This window comes from Mesoplodon bidens, assembly GCF_964165515.1.
Source record: "Mesoplodon bidens genome assembly, chromosome: 3".
Lineage (NCBI taxonomy): Eukaryota > Metazoa > Chordata > Mammalia > Artiodactyla > Ziphiidae > Mesoplodon > Mesoplodon bidens.
This window is the reverse complement of record NC_138178.1, coordinates 139,765,084-139,787,475: the sequence shown is the minus strand read 5'-3', so window position 1 is coordinate 139,787,475 and position 22,392 is coordinate 139,765,084. Positions and strand designations below refer to the sequence as shown.

The following is a 22,392-nucleotide window of genomic DNA, read 5'->3' as shown; positions in this document are numbered from 1 at the left end:
CCTCATCTTGTATAATTCTGCCCCACACCTGGAATCAGCCATTAGTCATTTCTCCAAGAAGCTTGAATTTGTTTTTGTGAAAAATATTTCACAATCTTTGTCCTACAGATATTCACTGCTACTGAGTTGGTCATTGTCTCTTGGTCCATTTAATAAATAAAATGAAGAGAAAAATATTTGTATGTGTGTCTGTGTATGTGTGTGTAGTATGTATATATATATATGTATATATGAACACATATATAAATAAAATTTCTCATGAGTTCATACAATATATTTAACTAAAACTGAGTACAATAGGGCTTTATCTATCCGTGTCTATATTGCATCTTCAACTACTTCCTTCCATATTGAGAATGCTGTGGATGATATAATTAAAATATTGCATAATTGCTCAATTGCTTTATGCCACATTACAAATATAACAACCTTAGAATAACAGTACTAATGCCATCACCACCAATATGATTACTGAAAATACATAAAAAGATTTTTGCATATGCTTGTCCCATTTTCCCCCATCCATCATTATTTTTAGTAGTTGTACTATATATTGTTAAAGCATATAACCATTGCATACTGTACCCTCTCCCTTTTAACCTTCATTTAGTCTTAATTCTACAAGTAACTGTATAGTTAGTGCTACCACTAGTCTTTATGTCAGTGTCACTCTAAGTATTTTGGTTGTATGAAGATTATTCACTAATAGTAGGAAAAATCCATGGGAGCAAAATTCCCTGAGTTCTTTTATATTGTTGATATAGTTTGTGTCCTTTATTCTTGAAAATCCGTTTTGCTGGATATGAAATTCTTGGTTCACATTTCTTCCTAGAGTATTTTAAATGTTACTCCTTCCACCTCGCTCAGATCAATAGGCAAATCATGGAGCTTTTGTTTTCTGCCACCATATCTTTTGTGTCTTTCTGTCCTCTTTAATCTTGTTGTCACTGCCTTAACTCATGATGAGGTAATTATGAGGTGAGGTGAAATCATGTATTTGTAATCTGTGAAATATCATATGGTTGTCTCACAGTGATGTAACAGTACTTCCTTTGCCACTCTTCACACTGTCATTAGTTCTGCTATTAAAGCATTGGATAGGCCATGACTCTCTTTACTTGAAACACTTTTAGTCGTTCATCTTTTTTTTTTTTTGCGGTATGCGGGCCTCTCACTGCCATGGCCTCTCCCGTTGCGGAGCACAGGCTCCAGACGCGCAGGCTCAGCGGCCATGGCTCACGGGCCTAGCCGCTCCGCGGCATGTGGAATCTTCCCGGACTGGGGCACGAACCCGTGTCCCCTGCATCAGCAGGTGGACTCTCAACCACTGTGCCACCAGGGAAGCCTAGTCGTTCGTCTTTGAAATAGGATGAAGCAGACTGTTGCATTGCATTAAATGTTCTCCCTCTTGGGTGCTGTGTTTTCCCTCTAGACTTGGCCTTCTCTCTATGTCCCATAGGTTTCCAGTATTGGGCTAATACTGCTCATCATCCCCTGGGCAGATCATGCTCATGCTGCTGTTTCACCAAAAGTACTGCTCTTCTCTTGAAGGCTCCACTGTGATTAAACCCAAACACTACTTTACTTGTGAGGTCTTAACTAAATACCCTCAAATTCAAAACAAATGCTTTTTCTTGTGTGCATTCCCTATCCTGATCCTATAGTAATTATTTTATTTTTTCCTATTTTATCATTTTTTGGACATATAATAAGAGTCTTTCTTATTATACATTAAAAATTCTTGAGAACAGCATTTCTATTTCCTGCATGTCTCTATCTCTCCACAGCATAAAGCACATGTTCTATCTGAAGGGTAGTATTAGAGCTAGGGTTAGGATGCTAGATGTATTCATTGAATGGGGTGAAGAGGACAGCCATCATTTCTACCATTTGATAGGTGTGAAGTGTGCAAGACTTAGTTATAATATGAACATTATAATAGGCTTCAACTCTAAATGCTTTCTTAGAAAAAGAAAACAGAGGAATTTCAAGATATAACTGCTTTTTAGTTTAGTCTTTTTCTTGGACGTGTTTTTTATAATATGCTACTAACTTTCTTGATTTGGACACATGTTTGGGTTTCTGTATGTAACCAATTTGTTCTTAACACTAATAGTGCCAAATTCAGGATTACCAGCTTGCTACTTACCATATCTTCTACCTCCTCAGAGGCAGCTACCATCATCCCTTACTTATCTATCAGGATACTCTCTATTTTTTTACGTCTCCTTTATTTTTTAATAGATCTTTATTGGAGTGTAATTGCTTCACAATACTGTGTTAGTTTCTGTTGTATAACAAAATGAATCAGCCATACATATATCCCTATATCCCCTCCCTCTTGAGCCTCCCTTCCACCCTCCCTATCCCACTTAGTAACAGCTATTTGGCTCATTCTTTGTGTGTGTAAATAAAAATTCATAAGCTAAATCAGTGATTTTTCTGTAGATAAGAATTATTGGCTTCTCTAAAAGTGTCAAGATGTATCCATTATAATTTTTCAACAGAATGACTTTGGACATCAATCACTGAAGATTGGCAGGCACCAATTCTAAATATTTTAAAGATTCTATTCTTACACACCAATATAATTTCTAAAGTTTAATGCTCATCATCTTCTTTCTGTTCTTGTCCTTCAAAATATTACTTTATGGCATTTGCTGTCCGTAAATAGTCCAACTCAATTTAAAATCACATAATTTAAAAACTCTTAGTGTTGTTCATTTGTAAATGAATATTTTTGTTCATATGTATTCATAATAAAGTTTATGAGCTGACTACAACAATCAGTTATAGTGAAGGGCTGACTGATAAAAGTAAAAATGTGAATTAAGTCCATTCTGTAGAAGAATCATTAAATAGAGCTGCAGTACAACCTCACATACACTCACAGGAAACTACCTAAGTAAACTTCAAATGCTATATTTTTAGGGATTCGTTGGCTATGATAGATAGCTGTACTCACTCATGAATAACTGAGATAATTTTTATGAATTCATTTTATCTATGTCATTAACTCACCAAACGATGTGTTTCACATTAAAATAAAAACACTGTCTGTAAAACCAGCACGTCAGGGTACTGGCATACCATGATCTGTATTACTTCTTTAATTATGTTGTAACTTTTTGTCTCTGTTTTGTCTTTAAATTTTCCAGTTTTTTTGCTCTATGAATCTTTAACATTTACTTCTGTTTTACAATCCTGTTTCCTGTGGTTTGAAAGTAAAATACTTCATAAGACGATGCAAAGAACTGAGAAAATATAAATAGACCAAACAACAACTTTCATATTGAGTGTGAGCTTTTCTAGTAATTTTAGGGCTTTGGGGGAAGGTTACTTTTCTCAAACTCTAAAATGTTTCTAGCTGAGACTACTTGCACCCAGTGGGAACTGACCTAAAAACTAGCATCAAATATTCTATAGTTATGAGGATGAACAGGATTTCCCAGTCCTGAAAGTGTGCAAAATCTTTGTGATGAAAAAAAAAGGACGCTTCTCTATTAGATAGTCCATGCATAACCACATGTCTTCACAGCTGTGATTCCTGCACATTACTCAGTGTAAATGTGCATAATATTTCCTGAAGAACATTAGTCAGCTCATAAATTAACTGATTTGCAAGACAACTATCTTTCCACAAGTTCCTTAAATGTTTGTTGTGAATTGAGTGACTATTAGGTGATATAGAAAACTGGATAAAGCAAAATAGTTTGAAATGGTTGATTAGATTAATGTCTAATTGATATATTGTGTATCCTAATGGAAATTCTATGTTATAAAACAATTAGAATTGTTTATATGTAATGTGAGTTCTGATGTTTGGAGCAGAATAATTCACATTGATTAATTTCGCTATGTTTCTCTAAACATTTTTAGGGAGAGGAGCAGAGGATAAGTTTTACTTTGGTTGAGTCAGTTAAATTTTTGTGTTACTTTTCAGCCTCATAGACTTTTTATTTCCCCATGATAGTAAAAAAGATAAATAACTTAAATTTAAAATTTTTGATAGAAATATGGTGAGAATTTTAATTTCATCAGTTAGGTAAAATAAAACATATAACAGATATTTGAAGACCTCCACAATTTAAAATGGTCTATATATGGCAAGGGGAAATTTATATATATATTGAGTATTTTTTACCTATTGATGATACACTTATCAATCAACGAATATTTACTGTTCTGCAGATCTGTGTACCTGTTTTATTAAAAAGTATAAGGAAAAACATCTGTGAAAATAATTGCTATTTTAAAATAAAAGATTCATTACAGAAAAATTTAGAAAACAAAAAGTAGAAAGAAGGAAAACAATAAGCACATCACTTGAAGCCAATTGCTGTAATAGCTATGTGCATTTTCTTTTAGTCTTATATCCTTTTTGATTTTTTTTTTTTTTTTTTTTTTGTACGCGGGCCTCTCACTGTTGTGGCCTCTCCCCTTGCGGAGCACAGGCTCCGGACGCACAGGCTCAGCGGCCATGGCTCACGGGCCCAGCCGCTCCGCGGCACGTGGGATCTTCCCGGACCGGGGCACGAACTTGTGTCCCCTGCATCGGCAGGCGGACTCTCAACCACTGCGCCACCAGGGAGGCCCTCCTTTTTGATTTTTAACACAATTTATTATCAATCAACAAATTAATAATAACATAGAATATACTATATAGAATAATAAAACAATATATTTTGGCCCTATCAAGATTATTTTTCTTTAAGAAATTAAGAAATAGTAGACGTTTAATTGAAAATTCTTTTAGTCTTAGAGTTTCAGTTTCATTTTTATGTACTTTATTTTATGTACTTTTTAATGTACTTTATTATAGCTATAACCATAATCATTGTTTGTATCTTTATTTTTTTATTTAACATTATAAGATTTGTATTTCTGCATGTTAGTTCTGAAACTAGTTTTAATTCTATATGAATTTATATATAGATATAGATTTCTGTTTTCGTTGGATATTTTATTTATTTATTTTTGCCAATCTGGAGTTATGATTAATAGCACTCCAGTGAATATTACATGTGTTTGTTCTAAATCTTTTGATTGATTTCCAGAAGTGAAATTACTGAGTCAAAGGCACTAGTAAGTATTATTGTGGTTACTATACATGAAAATCAATTAGTTGAAAAGTGATGAGTACTTATAAATGGGTCAGAGATTGTATTATAAATGATAACTTGAGAAAGTGTTTCAGAAATGAATCAGAGAGAAATGTAATCATTTTTCTCTCTTCAAGATAAAAGCCAGTATAGAAAGAGTAATAATGACAATAGAGGAAAAGGAACAGGAAGTGGATCACTGCCCTGTTATTTCCATAGCACGGGGGACTAAGAAAATATAATAGCTGTTGATCTCTTCTGTTTAAAAAATAATGCAAGTAAATTATAAGACATAATAAAACTCATCCATTAGCCTGTAATGAGAGAAAACCTACTATTTGATGCATTCGCTTTGTGTATACATGTGTGTGTTTCTGGGGAGAAGAGGGTGTATAAAATGAGATAATACTATATGTATGATTTGATATCCTGCTTTTGTTATTTTACATAATGTGAACATTTCTCTGTTACTTTAAAAAATTTATGATATTTAGTGGCTGCATAATATTCCATAATTTATTTATGTTTTCATTCACATTTATCTTGTTTCTACCTTTTATGGCTATTATAAATATCACTTCAGTGAACATTCTTATAAGCAGTTTTGGTACTTCTGAGAATGCAATTAGAGTAAATACCTATAATTGGAATTACTAGTTTAAAAGTAATGCCGTTTATGGATTTCTGAAATTCATCTAAGTGGAGGTAAGGTTTATCTTTTAAATTTCCGTAGTTAAAGTCTCCCTTACGTTACTTTGATGCTGTATAACCTCAGACACCTTATTTGACTCTCAGGTCTCTAGTTATCCTTCCTTGGACAAATATATGACTGTGAGACATTTAAGTCATTCATCAGTGTCATGAACTAAAAGGAATTTGGGGAGGGTCAGGTAACAAATGATACTGCTCAAGATGTATTAAATATCTATTATGGTTATTTTATGCTGATCATTTGATCACATGGTGGTTTTAACCACCTCCTCAATAATATATATGTTTTCTCTCTCCATACCAGAGTGCCTCGTGGTTCTCTAAGGATTTCCAAACTGCCTGTGTGGGGTGGGCAAAGAATCTGTAATCTCAGTCAGCCTCAGCCTCTCTCTCTCTGTCTCTCTCTGTGTCTCTGTCTTGTTCTCTCTCCCTTCCCCTCTCTCTTATTTCTCTGGTTACACACTATCTTTTCTTTCCAGTGGTCTGACTGGCCTGAGGTGTTACAAGTAGTCTTTCTTCTTCTTTTTTCCTGTCAGTTCTGACTTTAATCTTAATAATGAGAGCAGATATTCACTCATCTCTGTGGTTAGAGTGCAGAAAGAATAAATCTTTGGTAGCGTGGCTCTAGGAAGAGTTTTTTTTTACACCTAGAAATATTCCCTGTCTTTTTTCTCTTTAAAACTTTCCCTTTCCTACAGAAGAACAGAGAACACAGTTGACAGCCCTTCAGAAGCCAGGGACACTTATGGAATTGCCTCAGCAGAAAAGCCTTTCAGAACTTAAGCTCTGAAGCTTCTTCATTTCCCTTTGTTTGGGCAACTAAGTACTCTTGACTCAGGATGGTGAACTATTGATTTCAGGTCACCAGTGGGCGTTGCTCTGAAGTGAATAGTTGATTCCTGTGTTCTAGAATTCTAGAATTTTAAAAAGACATCCACATTTGACTACAGTACAGCGCCCTTTATGGAACTGTTTATGGCATAGCAAATCTGGGCCTCCATGTTTTACCCAATTTAGCCTCTTCGGCTCTATTATTATGGACTAGAGCTCTCTCGCTGGCCCTGAGGCCTTGAATAGAGTTTGGCTTGGTGAAAAGAGAAGGATATCCTTTAGGAATCAGTGATGGTGAGGTTTTGTTTGCCTGGAGCACAAGACTTAGTTGCTGAATAATGTATGTTTAACATATGTTGAGTCAGTTCCAGATTTATAAAGGCTGTAATATCCTTGTATATTGCCTCTTACTGTCACTTCTAGCAGAAGGAGCAGAAGAAAGGATGAGCCTAAGACGTCACCTTTGCTCCTTCTGGTCAGAATGCAAAAAGTTAAGGTGGCAGAAGATAATGAAACTATTTGTTAAAATGAGGTTCTTGGCTTCTCTGTTGGATTTCACTTATTCAGGCCACTCCGGATTTCCTTCAAGAACTGAATTTAAGATGATGTTACTTTACATATTATATGAAAATGTTGTACATTGTTACATGTATATAGATGGTGTTATATACTTAGACTCCAAATTATGCTAGACGATCAATACCATATATGAAACTGAATAAAATATCATGACTAGGATAAAAACAAGTGTAGATACTTGAATATCTATATCTTAATTGTTTTCCAGGGAAAGGGGATGTATTTGGAGACATCTTCTGGAAGGAAACCACCCTTGCTCATGCCTGTGCCAATGTCCGAGCACTGACATACTGTGACCTCCACATCATCAAGCGAGAAGCCTTGCTTAAAGTCCTGGACTTTTATACAGCTTTTGCAAACTCATTCTCAAGGAATCTCACTCTTACTTGCAATCTAAGGAAACGGGTATGTTGTCTGGACCCACTTCCACTTATTAGTATCTTATATGCTATTAGTTGAAGAGTGGTAAAGTGATTTTATTTCGTAGTAGCACATTCCCATCAATGTAAAGTGACCTGATTTTTTTCCCCCTTTCTTTATATTTTGTTTACTTTTTAAAGAGGGGATAAAAACCCTGAGTACATGGGTAAAGATTTGAATCTTTATCATTTAAGTGCAAAATGAAAAATAGACTTGAGGAGAAACAAACTGTACTATAATATAATTAGTTAATTCTTGGGGTTTATAATACTGCCATAAAATTAATATCAGTGTCTCTTACTTTATTATGTGGATATTTTAAAGCTAGTAAGGTTAATCAAACTGGTTGCCTACTTTATATTCCTGATTCTCTTTACACCCTCCCTCTCATTTAATAGTCAATTCATAAAGCTCATTCCCCATTAATTCTTTCAAACACACTATCTCAAAAAATAATTAGCCATACTGATATATCCTATAAATAGATTTAGGAATCCTTTACTTCGCATGGCTGCTGCAATTTTAATCTTCTTGCTGTTTTCTTTTTTATTGATGAGTGTGGCACAAATTTAATTTGCATAAAGAAATTTCCTATCTATGACTTATAGGTCATTGGACATTGGCGAGGGCTCTTTTATTGCCAACAGTGAAATAGATGTTTGGATAATAGCACTTAGGGAATTTCATCTAAGATGATTACCTGTCTATGATGAAGTATTTTGAAATAACAAGGCTTCCCGTCCACTAATCCCTTAAATAGAACCTTCCTGCTAGTTAACATGGAGAAAAAAAATCAATCCAAGAGACAATTTAACATCTTTACTGCAGCAACAAAGAAATGTGCATAAGTAAGCAAATCAACGTAATTCTCTACTCAGGGCTCTAAGAGAGGATAAGACTTCAGGAGTCATATTCATACTAGTGTCACAACACTTGATTTATATATGAATAGCAGTTTCAGTTTATATTTTGTTAGCAAATAGTTATTGAGCATCCACAACCTGCAAGACAAAATGTAAAGAGCTGTAGAGAGCATGAGGACTAAATACACAGTCCCCACGCTCAAGGAGATGACAGCCAAGTGTGAATATTATGTGAAATGCAAATATGTGAAACATCTATTTGTACAAGTAATTGAGAGTTAAGGTAATGATAAACCTGGAAGAGGGGTACCAAACAGGACACCTGCTCATTCATTAGGGAAATTGGAGTCCTGTCTAGTATTACACAGAAATATGTCTCCTTAGGTCTGTGTTCTACCTTCTCTTCTACAAGGCTACCTGATGGGTATTTGAAACTCTTATGTCTTATGAAATCTTCCCAATATACATTTTGCCAGTTTTAGAATCTTCCCACATACTACAAGTTTACCAAAACTCAGATCTGTCCTTACAGTCCTCAGGACAGATGTTATTTGTCACTGTCCTCCTCAAAGCACTGTTCTCTACACATCATCTCATCTGATGTTTATAATATTCTTGTGGGGAAAAAAGGGCAGTTATTTTCCCTTCAAACACATGAGGGAACTCAGACCTAAAGAAATTAATATTAAGTAACTGACTGATATATTTGCAATGAAAGGTGTCAAAGAGGGATAATTAAGACAACTCAGCAGTGGCAAATAAATTTTGGTTCTTCAAGATGAGTTAATCACAAAGCTCTATCATCTCTTTTTCTCTTTCACACATCTGAGCATGTGCACATTACACATGCGCACACACACACACACGTTGGTTATAAGAGCTGAGCATACATACCAGCGTGCCTATCTCTGATGGTGTTAGAGACAGAAAACTCATGCTGTTTTTTTTTAATGGGACCCAGGAATGGAGCTCCTGCCTCTGTAGGTGCCAGTGTGCTAGTTATATCACATGGCTTCTTCCCTTGTTCCTTGTTATAACATGTGTCAGGTTTTTTGTTTGTTTACTTTTAAAAAATATTTCTTGCCCTTTTGCAATTGATAGATGGTTTCAATAACTTGAATGTGGGTGTATTGCTAATCAGTGTCACTTTATTCTCAGAAAAAAAGTATTTTCATGAAGAAGAGAAACTGTAAAAAAATGATTCATGAGAATAGCTACAATTTTGAGAGCCTATTTTATAGCCATGCACTTCAACATATTTTGCATATAATAATTAATCTTATTAAATATCAACAACCCACAGATGAGGCAGTATAATCTCCATTTCATTGATGAGAGGTTGAGGTTCTGAGAGTGAGACAGCAAGTTGCCAAATAAATTACGGGTCAGAGTCCATCTCTATCTGATTCTAAAACCCATATTCTTTAGATTATACCATGTTGCTTTTGTTTGTCAAAATAGCTGATTTTTTTCCCCTGCAACAATACCCTACAGGCACACTGTCAACAATGTACAGAGTTTCTCATTCACTCAATTACTTTAACTTCATTCCCTCATTGAGCTATTAACAAAAGTATTTTGTTCTTATTGCTACTATTTTCAGCATTCTTTCAGTGAACATTGGTTGTGAATTGTAGAATCAAGACTATGTCCTTAGCATGCTATTGATATCTCCTAGCTATCATAACCATTAATTAACGGCTAACTCCAAGTTGGGGGAGCAGATTTGGGACTCAGGTTTTCAGGCTTCATAGATTACAGCTCCAGCCACATAAGCACATACAGTGGCTCTGTAGTGTTTAGTTCTCGGTGGCTGTAGTAGGGAGGAATTTGGTAATGCTTTAGCTGCTTGCCTCCATCTCTATTCAGGAGAAATAAGACGTTCGTTATGCAGATATATCTCCCACTAACCATCCTTAGGTCCCTCTATATAAAATTTCTAGAACTATAACTGGTAATTTCATCCAAAAAATAGAGCAGGGGTTGGCAAAATTTTTCTGGCAAGGACCAGAAAAAAGTAGATATTTTAGAATTTGAGGGCCATATAGTTTCTGTCTCAACTACTCAACCCCAAAATTTCAGCGTGATATTAGCTGTCTTAACTTGGGCTGCTATTACAAAACACCATAGATTGGGTGGCTTCACCAACATGAATTTATTTCTCACAGTTCTGGAGGTTACAAAGTCCAGGATCAAGGCACTGGTCAATTCGGTTCCCCGATAAGGGCTCTTTTATTTCTGGTTTGGCAATGTCTGCCTTCTTGTTGTGCCCTCATATGGTGGAGAGAGATAGAGAGAGGAAGCAATTTCTCCCGGGTCTCTTCTTACAGAGACACTAATTTTATCATGAGGACCCTCATGGCCTCATCTAAACCCAATTATCTCCCCAAGACTCTTTCTTCAAATATCATCCTACTGGGGGATTAGGGCTTCAACACATTGATTTTAGGGGAACACAGTTCAGTCCATAGCAGCAGCCAAAGATAGTATATAAATAAAAGAGGATAGTTGTGCTTCAGTGAAACTTTACTAACACAGGTGGCTTCTTATGGTCCTTAGTGTGTCAGTAGCTGAGAGTAGAGGACTGGAAGTTAGATGGAGATGACAGTAGGTATGCAAATAGAATTCTTCCCCTTTGTTAGAAAGCAAATGTCTACTGATTGTCACCCAGCAAAGAGGGTCATAATGAAATGGAAAATGCCATATATAAGAGGTGGCTGCACACAAAAACAAAATCCAAACAAACAAAACAAAAAAGAGGTGGCTACAGGAGCCAGGTAGATAACACACGTGAGTAAGGCAAGGCTCTGTGGCTATGAAGACTGGAAAGTTCACACCATATGTAGAAGGGCTGCTGCTACTCAGTCTACTTGTACATTGCCTTGGAATACCAGCCCACTGTTGCTTGGTCTGCATATTTTTTTTCAGAGAAGCCAGAGGTATGAATTTTTATGTGAAATCACATGAGTTTGGTAACTAATTTACTTTGTCTTTGAAATAGTCAAACAAAACAGATCTGCTTGCCCTTGGTCAACTGTTTGTGAACTGAATGGAATGATTTAAAGAACCCCTGATCTTATCATACTAGGAGCCTGAAATTTTTCCCTGCATCCTGTAAATTTGGATGAGAAAAATTATTATATTGTGATTTTCTTTAATTTCTAAGTGAAATTTAGCCTTTTTTTCAATTATGAAAGTTGATAACAAACTACAGTGTTATTAGAAGTACCAAAAGACATTACAGATATTTTCATAGCATAATGTTTTTGTTGAAGACATCCTAAAATGTTGTTTGCACTCATCAGTACTTAATAATTATGATAGTTATTAGACCTGCTGTGATAATAATGTTATTGTGTTAATAGAAAAGCATATAGATTACTATCTTGCAAATTAGTTTTAAAATTTGATAACCGAATTTCAATACAATATGTTTCCTTTGCAACACTATGTATTTTATATTGTGCATTTAAAGCAGCTCTTCTGGAATGAGGCCTATTCCACAGGCTTTACCAGACTGCTGGAGATTAAGATCCCCCATATGAGAGTCAGAAACTGGACTAAGTTGAGCAAAAGGACTGGTTGGTATATGTTTTTCAATAATAAGAAGACAGTTCTATAGTTTCCAATATGTTTAAACATATTCAGAAAAGGCATAGGAGAGCAACAGAGGAAGGTTGACTCACTTGCTGATTTTATTTATGATTTATTTATTTTACCTATTCAAGATACCATTTCCTGGAATGACTAAATGGTATTTATTAACTTGAGGGCCAGCCCTCAGGGACAGGTCTGAGAAGGCACACAGCACAACCAGCACAGGTGATATGTAAATCTTAAAGAATTCTAATCAGACGTTAAACGTAATCACTGCACTTCTGCTCATTCTGCCTCCTGTTGCACAGTGATCTTTACCATTGTGTAAAAAGAGTAAATGTAGCAAGCCTGACTGCTGGGCTTTGAAAGAACTGCTTACAAAGTGGGCCCTTGGCTGGCATCTGAGAACTTGAACTTCAAGAGAGTTCCCACCACTCTAATAAGAGTGGCTCACGGTACCTGCTACTTATCCAAACAGTGTGGCTTATGCTAAACGTTTACTTTCCTTCAAGGAGTGTGGCATTTTAGTATGTGCCAGACAGGATACCTGTGTGGCTAAACTCCAATAAAACCACTGGACACTGAGTCCATAATGAGCATCCTTCGTGGCAACATCTCACGAGTGTTGTCACAACTAATTGCTGAAGGAATTAGAGAGAGGACACTTGGAGGCGTGTTTATGGAGTGGAGCCCATTGGACATTGATCCAAAATGATGCCAAACTGATGCTTACCCTTTAGTTGTAGTCTCAAAGAAATGCCTCCACTGTTGCTTCAGAGACTTACCTTGCTCCTGGTTGATACTCCTTTTTACCATACATTTCTGAATCCCTTAGGTCAAGACACAGGATAATCTGAAACACCTCAACAGTATTCATTTAACCCTTGTATTAGTCTGCTCAGACAGCCATAACAAACTAACACAGTCTGGGTGGTTAAACAGAAATTTATTTTCTCAGTCTGGAGGCTATAAGTCCAAGATCAAGGTGCTGGCAGGGTTGGTGTCTGGTGAGAACTCTCCCCTTGGGTTGCAGATGGCTGTCTTCTTGTGTTCTCACATGGGCTTTTCTCCGGGTGTGTGTGTGGGGAAGAGAGCGTGAACTCTCTTGTGTCTCTTTTTACTGTATAAGGATTCCACTGGATCAGGGGCCTACTCTTATGACTTCATTTAACCTTGATCGCTTCCTTAGGAGCCGCACCTTTAAGTACAGCCAAACTAGGGGTTAGGGTTTCAATATATGAATTGGGAGGGCAGGTAGGAAACAAAAATTCAGTCCATAACGACCCTGTTTTTTTTTAAATTAAATGTGAAGGAGTAATTTTTAGAAATACTCTAAAATCAACAGTTGTGGCTGATATAGGTCTGTATTACTGGGGAAGTGCTGCAGTATCAGTATTCGGCATTGATTTTTATAACTTCTAGGCAATGCATAATTATCAATACTTGCAAAATATTCTTGCACTCCTACAGTGATTTAAGATTCCTATTTAAACTTAGAAAAATTTCCAAGAATGACCAATACCAATTCTAAATTGGAAAATCAGAAATAGAGGTACCTGTAGCATTCTTTTCACCCCGTAAAGCCAGAGTCCTTTTCCATAGGTGGCACTGTTTTTAAGTAGAGGGCAACTGAAGCCAGCTGGCAATTTTATGGATGAGTGTAGTACCAGTCCTATATTTTAATGTTCCAGTGGTAAGAAATAGTGGTTTAGACTCACTCTTGAATTAGCACAGGCTCAGAACTAAGCAATGTTTTTTCTTTCCCAAAAGCATTCTTATCATGGGAAATCCAGTGGCACAGAATGTCTTTTTTTCTGTGAGCAATGAAGCATCTCTACAGCAATTACCTTTTGTGGATGGAAAACATACTGAAATTGGATATCAAACAGGCCTAAAGTATTTGCTTTGTGTACATGTGGTGCAAACTACATGTATTTCAATAGTCATTACTGGCATCTTTGAAGAAATAGTCTAGGAATGTGATAATGGAAGTTCCAACTTCACTACCTTCTTCCCCCCACCCCCCCATATAAGCTAAACAAAATATGGGAGCATATTCATTCCACAAATCCATGGTTTTTATCCCATGAAAAAGACACTAGTAAAAGCATTGTCCACAGTTGGAACAAAAGATATATGGTCTCCATAAAACTCAAGTATTCTATAGTATCTACGCTTACTTCTCTCACAGCATTGATTGCGGTACTTTGGTTTCCTATTTACGTTTTTGTTTTTTCAACAGAACAATGAGCTTCATAAAGTAGGTATTTTCTATAATCTCTTTATTGCCAATGACCAGAAGAGTGCCTGTAGTGCCTGCTAATTGAAGGAATGAAACGTGAATCAGACACGTTGCCCAGCACAGAATAATCGCGGTCATTCAGAGAAGCAAATGGTACCCTTGACAACTTTGGCAAAGAGCCTTATGAAAATAGGATTATGAAAATGACCGTTACTAACTAGTGTTAAATCACAATTAGAGTTAACTTCCAGCTGCAGTTTCTAACCATTTATGCCTGCAGATTCTGCACAATGATAGTGCTTTCAGAATAGTACAACAATTTTATCACTGTTGAGTGAATTAAGATCGCCTGATGCCAGGGGCTAGGTTTACCAGGATACTGCCTTAATCTTATTCTAAATAACTTTGAAGAGCAAACTTTTTTCTCGCAGTTTCCTTTGAAGAATCTGTATACCACACTTGAATCTGAGCAGAGTGTTGTTATAACTCTCATGACCTCAATTGAGCATCAGGATTGCAGATTCACTGTGGCCCTGCTGGCAGTAGCTCTGCTTATACATTATGGTTTGTAGAACTTTCATCTCTAAACTGATGTAGTTTGCACACCACAGGCATTATCTCATTTGAGCTTCAAATCAACACTGTAGGGAAGTGAACAAAGAGAGATAAGGTGACTTGCTCATGGCCACAGAGCTGATAGCTGCTCTGAGCCTCCAGCCTCAGTTTCCCAACTCCAAGTGGCTCTCATTTCACTGATGGTGGTAAAAAGGAGCAGATTTTCAGCAATTCCAGAAGTTTGTCATGTGCATTTAGGTAAAGCAGAGACCTAATTATGCAGTCTTTTGAGCCCTTAAGCTGCTTCTATTTAGAGCTCTCTGTTGGTCTGCTTCCAGATAGAAAAGAAACTTTTCCACATTTAGTTACCAGGACATAGGTTCACAGATCTCTCACTCTTCAATAATGCCTACAAAGCAGTTAGTTAAGGACAGAGTTTCCTATTTTAGAGCGGGGGCTAGATTCAATAATTTACCAGCATAACTTGACAGTAGATGATACTGTCTGTTGACTTTTTCCAACACTGGAGTTTATTCTGATTGCAAGAAAGTATGTATATTAGTAGTAAACAAGAAGGAAATGAATAAGCCTGAAGTAGACCGAAGAATAGTCAACTAACATAAGAAGGTAGACATTTTATAAATTATTTTTCTTGGGAATTCTCAAAGTAGCCAACAATCATTTGAAACAATCCTTTGTTTTATTTTAGAGCTGAATTCTGCCTGACGGTAGTGCCTTTCTAGGAGTATCATAACTGGATGCCAGACTGTTTATTTCCAGTATGTCTACCACTTCTGAATTCTCAACAATTAATATTTGATGAGGGACCACTGAAAGCCCGGTGCTATATCACACCATCTTCATTTAAAGGAAAATATTCCTTTTGAATCAAGAAGCAAGAATTTCTATTAATATTAAGGCTGAAATGTACATATTTTCTTCCCTAATGCCTTTTGGTATTGATTTAAATTTGGAATGCATGCAATTTTTCCCATCCTAACTTGTTATTTTCTTTTGTCTCTTTTTCCTTCTCTCTTCTGGAAAAAGAAGTCAATGGATGTGGTCGTATGTAAAATATCAAATTTGGATCTGTTTATGGATCTGTATTTTAATGAATTTTTAGGCAGAGTTCTTTTGGGAGAGTTCCTTCCTCGTCAGTCCCCAAGACAACACCTAAATTTGATCATATAGTTTGTTATTATTGGGATTTCTCCCCTTCACTTTTTAAGTGGGATCCACTGACTCAGGCTTTTCTGTCCTCTGAGGTACCTGAGAAAATATAGAGCTCAAAAGACATGTGTTCAAAAGCCTTCCACACTGATTTTGAGAAGTAGCTTTGTAACACTTTATAACAGGACATATTTTGAGAAGAATTTGGTTATTCAGAAGAGGGGTTTCAAGATGCTTATTGTGAATTCAGAGAATTCAGATTATTGCCAATAAAGTAAAATAAATATTGTAATAAAACATATCAGTTTATATAAAATAAAAAGGCTTTTAAAGCATTATATACATTTTACAGATGCGAAAATGGAGAACTGCTCTGTGGTTAGATTTAATTTGTAATAGTTGACTATTATGACCCAAATAGAATCTGCCTTCCTGGAATGTTCATTTTCTTTCCCAGCTGGGAGGTACATTTCACAGATTTTGACATTCTGATCAAGTAATCTTTTCCCAAAGGAATCAAATCAAGTTGTTCTACTAAATAAACAGAGACACTCAGATGACCCAGAGAAGCTGCAGTATTTTCTTCCAGAGAAAGGCCTTCATTTTCTGCCTCTTCTTTCTGAATCAGGTTATACTTGATTCACCCAACACTTTCAGGAGTTGACATTGATTTTACTGGGGTTTGTTCTGTGTCCGCAGTTTTATCCTCTAGAGAGTGATGTCATCAGTAGAAGTTCAGCAGAGGCACTTTCCCTTAGGAAGCTCACACTCTGGAATGGAAACTGCAGGGTAAAAACTGTAACTGCTAATTCTGCATGTAAAAAGTAGCCAGTTTTCCCTGAAGGCAGCACAGAGAGGTAATGCGGGGCATTGAACCCTGTCCAGGAATTTGCTTCCCTCTTTTAACAGCTGCCTTAGCAACTAGTTGAGATATGGTTGTGGATGGCATCATAATTCTAGCATGTTAAATGGGTGACATGTAACACAGGTCCTTTGAAAGTGAGTTTACCGTGACAAGAAGATGTGTGCCCCCTCCTGAGTGAGAAAATAGTGTTTCCTAATGCTTGGAAATTCAGAAACCAGGATGTAGGATGACCTACTTAGCCACTGTAGAGTGTGCTGTCACATGGGGAAGGGTCTGTTATGCCAGCAAAAACCAAGCATGGAAGATCAGATCCATGGATTTATGACTCCATAAAAGGAGGCTGACTGCTGGCTTGTTAATGGCAATGTTCCACACCTGGCAGTCACAGAGTGGCTTGTTACTGAAATAACACACTAGGAGGACTTTTTCTGAGGGCTGTTGGGAGTGAGTATGTGGTGGGGAGCAAAGAAAGCTGCCTGACAGGGCCTCATCCCCTGCATTCTAATGTAGCTGACTTCTCCAAAGTGTTTGCAAAAAAGGGCTTAATGTGGACATTTGCTCTGGTGAAAAAACAATGAAAGTAGATTTGTTTTGTTTTGTTTTGAACATCTTTATTGGAGTATAATTGCTTTACAATGGTGTGTTAGTTTCTGCTGTATAACAAAGTGAATCAGTTATACATATACATATGTTCCCATATCTCTTCCCTCTTGCGTCTCCCTCCCTCCCACCCTCCCTACCCCACCCCTCTAGGTGGTTACAAAGCACTGAGCTGATCTCCCTGTGCTATGGAGCTGCTTCCCACTATCTATTTTACAGTTGGTAGTGTATATATGTCAGTGCTACTCTCTCACTTCATCCCAGCTTACCCTTCCCCCTCCCAGTGTCCTCAAGTCCATTCTCTGGTAGGTCTGCGTCTTTGGATTTGGTAGTTTTGCCAAGCTGGAAAATCTCTGTTGTTGCATTCCTAGGTCATTCTACTTGGCACACTCCTTTTAGAGGGGTATTTTAATTATGAACCAGAAATTCTGTGGAGGTTGACAACAGTAATGAAGCTCAAACAATGCAGAAAGAGAGAGAGAGAGAGGGAGAGAGATGACTTTAAAAATTCAAAAAATCAATCAGGGCAAGTCTGTCAGCAGAAAAGACTTGCAACAAATGCAATTATATGAAAGTGTATCTGATGCTTGGAGGGTAAGCTGGCTTTACTATACCAAACAGGATACAAGAGATTTGTATTTCCAGCTTTTGAACAAACTTTATAAAACAAACACATCAATCTCTGGAAGCACAGGCACCGTTGTATATTCCAGGGTCAAATATCCATATCCCAGAAATAAATTCATAATTGATGCCATAGAACTTTAAATTATTCAGGCATTTTCTCATTTTGTCCAAATCCTCTTTGAAAAAATATGCCCAATTTAAATATGCTATTCTAGTCTAGATTTCAGACAGTGTTCAACACTCAGATGTGTTCCAGTTTGTCAAAGATGCAGTTGATTTATTTTGATTAAAGAATATCAGAAATGCAGTTAATACCTCACCAAAATAAAGTCAAGCTAAAATAAATGACCAGGGTGGACTTCCATGGTGGTCCAGTGGTTAAGACTCTGTGCTTCCACTGAAGCGGGGACAGGTTTGATCCCTGGTCAGGGAAGTTCCGCATGTGGTGTGGTCAAAAAGAGAAAAAAAAGGGAATGACCAGCCTTATAATAAAGGCAAAGTATAGCAATTCATACAGCAAAAAAGTGGTTATTTTAAATGCAAGACAAGGGCAAAGGTATTCCTTTATTGAATTATGAAAAGACTTTTGTTCTCAAAACTTAAAATTTGAGATCACATCTTTAAAATATGGAACAGTGAAATCATCGAGATTTAGACAAATGGAGGAGAGCTTGGGAAAAGAATATATTACAAGGAAAAAGATATGTGGCACTTGAATTGCTATTTTATTAAATCAACTATTCACCTATCCTATGACTTCAGCTCCCTCCTCAAGGATCAGCTTTGCCCCTTCCCCATTCGCCTCCCCCTTGCTCCAGCTGCACGTGATCTCTCCCTTCTCTGAACTCCTGTACCACCCACCACTGTGTCATTTATTCAGTATTTACTGCATGTTGCTTTGTAGGGTTATACGTATTGAACAGATGCCCTGTCCCCATACATTGACTGTTAAGCTCTTAAAGACAGATAAATGTTTATTATCCCATACATCCAACTGTTCTTTGTGCTCCAGCACTTCAGAGATGTTTGTTGATTGAATGACTGAGTACTGATACTGCAGAGTTCATTACTTTAAAGCAATGTGTGCTGCTTCCCTTTCTGGCAGCAGAACCCGATACCCATGGGGGAATAAGTACTGAGAGTAAAGTAGCAGGAAAAGAGGTATCCAATTTATTATTTTTTAAAATTCTGATAACTACTGGGATCATTTTGAATGTATCTTTAAGAAGAATTTGCAAAGATTACATTTTTGAGGAATTAAAAACATTCCTTGGGGGCTTCCCTGGTGGTGCAATGGTTGGGAGTCCGCCTGCCAATGCAGAGGACGCGGGTTCATGCCCCGGTCCGGGAAGATCCCACATGCCGCCGAGCGGCTGGGCCTGTGAGCCATGGCCGCTGAGCCTACGCATCCAGAGCCTGTGCTCTGCAATGGGAGGGGCCACAATAGTGAGGGGCCCACGTACCACACACACACAAAAAAACATTACTTGGGAAATTAAAGATAAAAAATGTGGACTTGCCATTGGATTACTATGAGCAGATACATTTTAACTAGTTAAAACCTGTCCAAAAATAGTAAGGGGAAACGGTAACATTTGGGACTCTCCAAGGGGTACCTGAATTCTCTCTTTGCCAGCAGTAGGTATTGAATTTAGAATGAATCTTTAGTTGTTGTTTTGGTGAAAGGAGAAAAGGGAAAACATGTCCCAGACACATGGCTCCTCTCTTAAACAACTACAGGCAGGAAAAGTGGACCACAGCTTCCACCCAATTCAGAAATAAAAGCAATTTTGTTTACACCCATAGTGAAAGAGCATCTATACTCTTTCCTAGGGAATGTTCCAACATCTGTCTTTGTAAGAACTAGAGAGCCAGCTTCTGGTTCAAGAGTATGATCTTGAGCACATGAGTTTACTTACTATGTCTCAGTTTATACATTTGTATATATACAAATGATATAATAGTCAGTAAATATGCATGGAGTACCTCTTAAGTGCCAGGTACTTGTCTAAATCCAGACTATTTGGAGTGAATTAAACAGATGGGTTCATGTCCTCATGGGGCTTAGGGTCTAGTACCCTCCTCATAGTGTTGTTATGAGTGTTAAATGCATAGAGACCATCCCACGTGAGGCCTTAGTGAAGATTAGTGGTGCTGATGGGGATAATGGTGGTGATGGAGATGTTGACAAGGATGCGTTTCATAAGTGGCAGTGCCAGACTGGTGCCCAAGACCCTCTCAAAATTCTAATGGGAAGAGAAGGTTAACCTTTAGTCTCAGTATTACTGGAGTCTGTCAGTCACTGGTGATATGAAATTAAGAGCAGTGTTAGCAAGGCACCCAGATCTGATCTCTTTAGAAAGCAGAAGCCCCCTCTTAAAAGCCAAATATAATATGTACTAGTGAGGAATTCCATAAGCACCAATGGAATATGCTGAGAATTGTGGAAATAAATGCTTTTATGCTTGCCCAGAATAATGTTGACATTTCCCAAAAGAAATGCCTACTTTCTTCTGTTAACACTAAACAATATTTTCCTCTGCCTTTTTCTAAACTTCACAGATTCAACATATATAACTTCTATTAGGGGTAAAATCTCAGTTGTGGTCCCTAACATTTGATGAAATGATTTGGCTAATGATACATATTAAGAGAACAGGCAGGGGTTGGGATGTCAAGTCCAATTCTTGGCCCTTTTAACCCATGGATTGCATTTCTCTACTGTAAAGTTAATGAACACACTTCCATGCTGTTTTGCTGTGTGTGTGAAGATGAGCATTAGCAAATTTTTTTTGAATTTTATTTTATTTATTTTTTATACAGCAGGTTTCCTCTTATTTAGAACCTCGAGCAAAATTTGAATTGCACTTTTAGAAGTAAAAGGCAACTACATTTTGCTTTCATAAAATTTTAACTTCACCTTCCCTTAACATTCTGGCATCTTTGAAGACTTAATTAAAAAAAAATTATTTGTATCCATTCATCTGCTTGTGAGAAAACATAATAGAGAGGCAACTGGTATGGGAAGAGATCTATTACTTCAATAAGCTCATTCCATTAGTCAAATTTGTCAAAGAAAAGGTGAACTAATAGCTTTCTTTTTTATAATATTCCCTGTAAGAAAAAGTTGCTCATTTTATTCATGTTTGATATTTCATAGTAAATGTAAAATTCATTTTTAATGAAAAATATTCCACAGGGTTATTAATTTAAAGAAATGCAGAAAGGGAGAACTGTCATTTAAAAAGAGCAACCCCTGGGCTTCCCTGGTGGCGCAGTGGTTGAGAGTCCGCCTGCCGATGCAGGGGACACGGGTTCGTGCCCCGGTCCGGAAAGATCCCACATGCCGTGGAGCGGCTGGGCCTGTGAGCCATGGCCGCTGAGCCTGCGCGTCCGGAGCCTGTGCTCCGCAACAGGAGAGGCCACAACAGTGAGAGGCCCGCCTACCACAAAAAAAAAAAAAAAAAAAAAAAGAGCAACTCCTGAATTAGAGAATTAGAGAAAGTACCCAGTCAAAATACAGCTCAGTGAAGTTCTTTCTCCAGGATCCAGGCCAGGCAGTGGAAGTGACCCTTACCTGCACCCTGGATGGCATCTGTGTCGTCTGTGCATGAGCTGCTTTTGCATCAAAGCTTTGGTAACTTAAAGAAGTAACTCTTTGAGCTTATTACTTGTACCTTTTATTATACTTCTTATATTTAGTCCATTTTTCTCACAAAATTGTAAACTACTTGAGGTCAAAGATTGCGAATAGGGTAATCATAGCATCTACAGCAGCATTTTATACTGTGATGTTCAAATAATGTTTGGCAAGTGAGTGAATCAATATTGGAGCTCCTCCTATTTGCAAGAGGATTGAATATAGTTATCATTACATGCATTTACATTCCCCTAACATAAACAATTTCTCTAAGGTTAAAGAGGTTAGATTTTTTTTTTTTTTTTTTGTGGTACGCAGGCCTCTCACTGTTGTGGCCTCTCCCATTGCGGAGCACAGGCTCCGGACTCGCAGGCTCAGCGGCCATGGCTCACAGGCCCAGCTGCTTCGCGGCATGTGGGATCTTCCCGGACTGGGGCACGAACCCGTGTCCCCTGTATCGGCAAGTGGACTCTCAACCACTGTGCCACCAGGGAAGCCCAAGAGGTTAGATTTTTAAAAATCTGTTGAAGAGAAGCTACTGCTATAAAAATCTGCAGCAGAGCCAGACTGTGAAGAAAATTGTAATGTAA

General features: G+C 37.3%; 1 protein-coding gene across 1 annotated transcript in view; it reads left to right on the top strand.

Annotated features, from left to right (window-relative positions):
• KCNH5 (potassium voltage-gated channel subfamily H member 5) overlaps positions 1 to 22,392 on the top strand; it is a gene marked incomplete at both ends in the record, with an annotated part of 359,387 nt that overhangs the window by 293,474 nt on the left and 43,521 nt on the right. Inside the window, one exon of the mRNA XM_081228128.1 lies at positions 7,432 to 7,628. Within this exon, the coding sequence (XP_081084254.1) occupies positions 7,432 to 7,628 (197 nt within the window). The remainder of the gene's footprint in view (positions 1 to 7,431; positions 7,629 to 22,392) is intronic.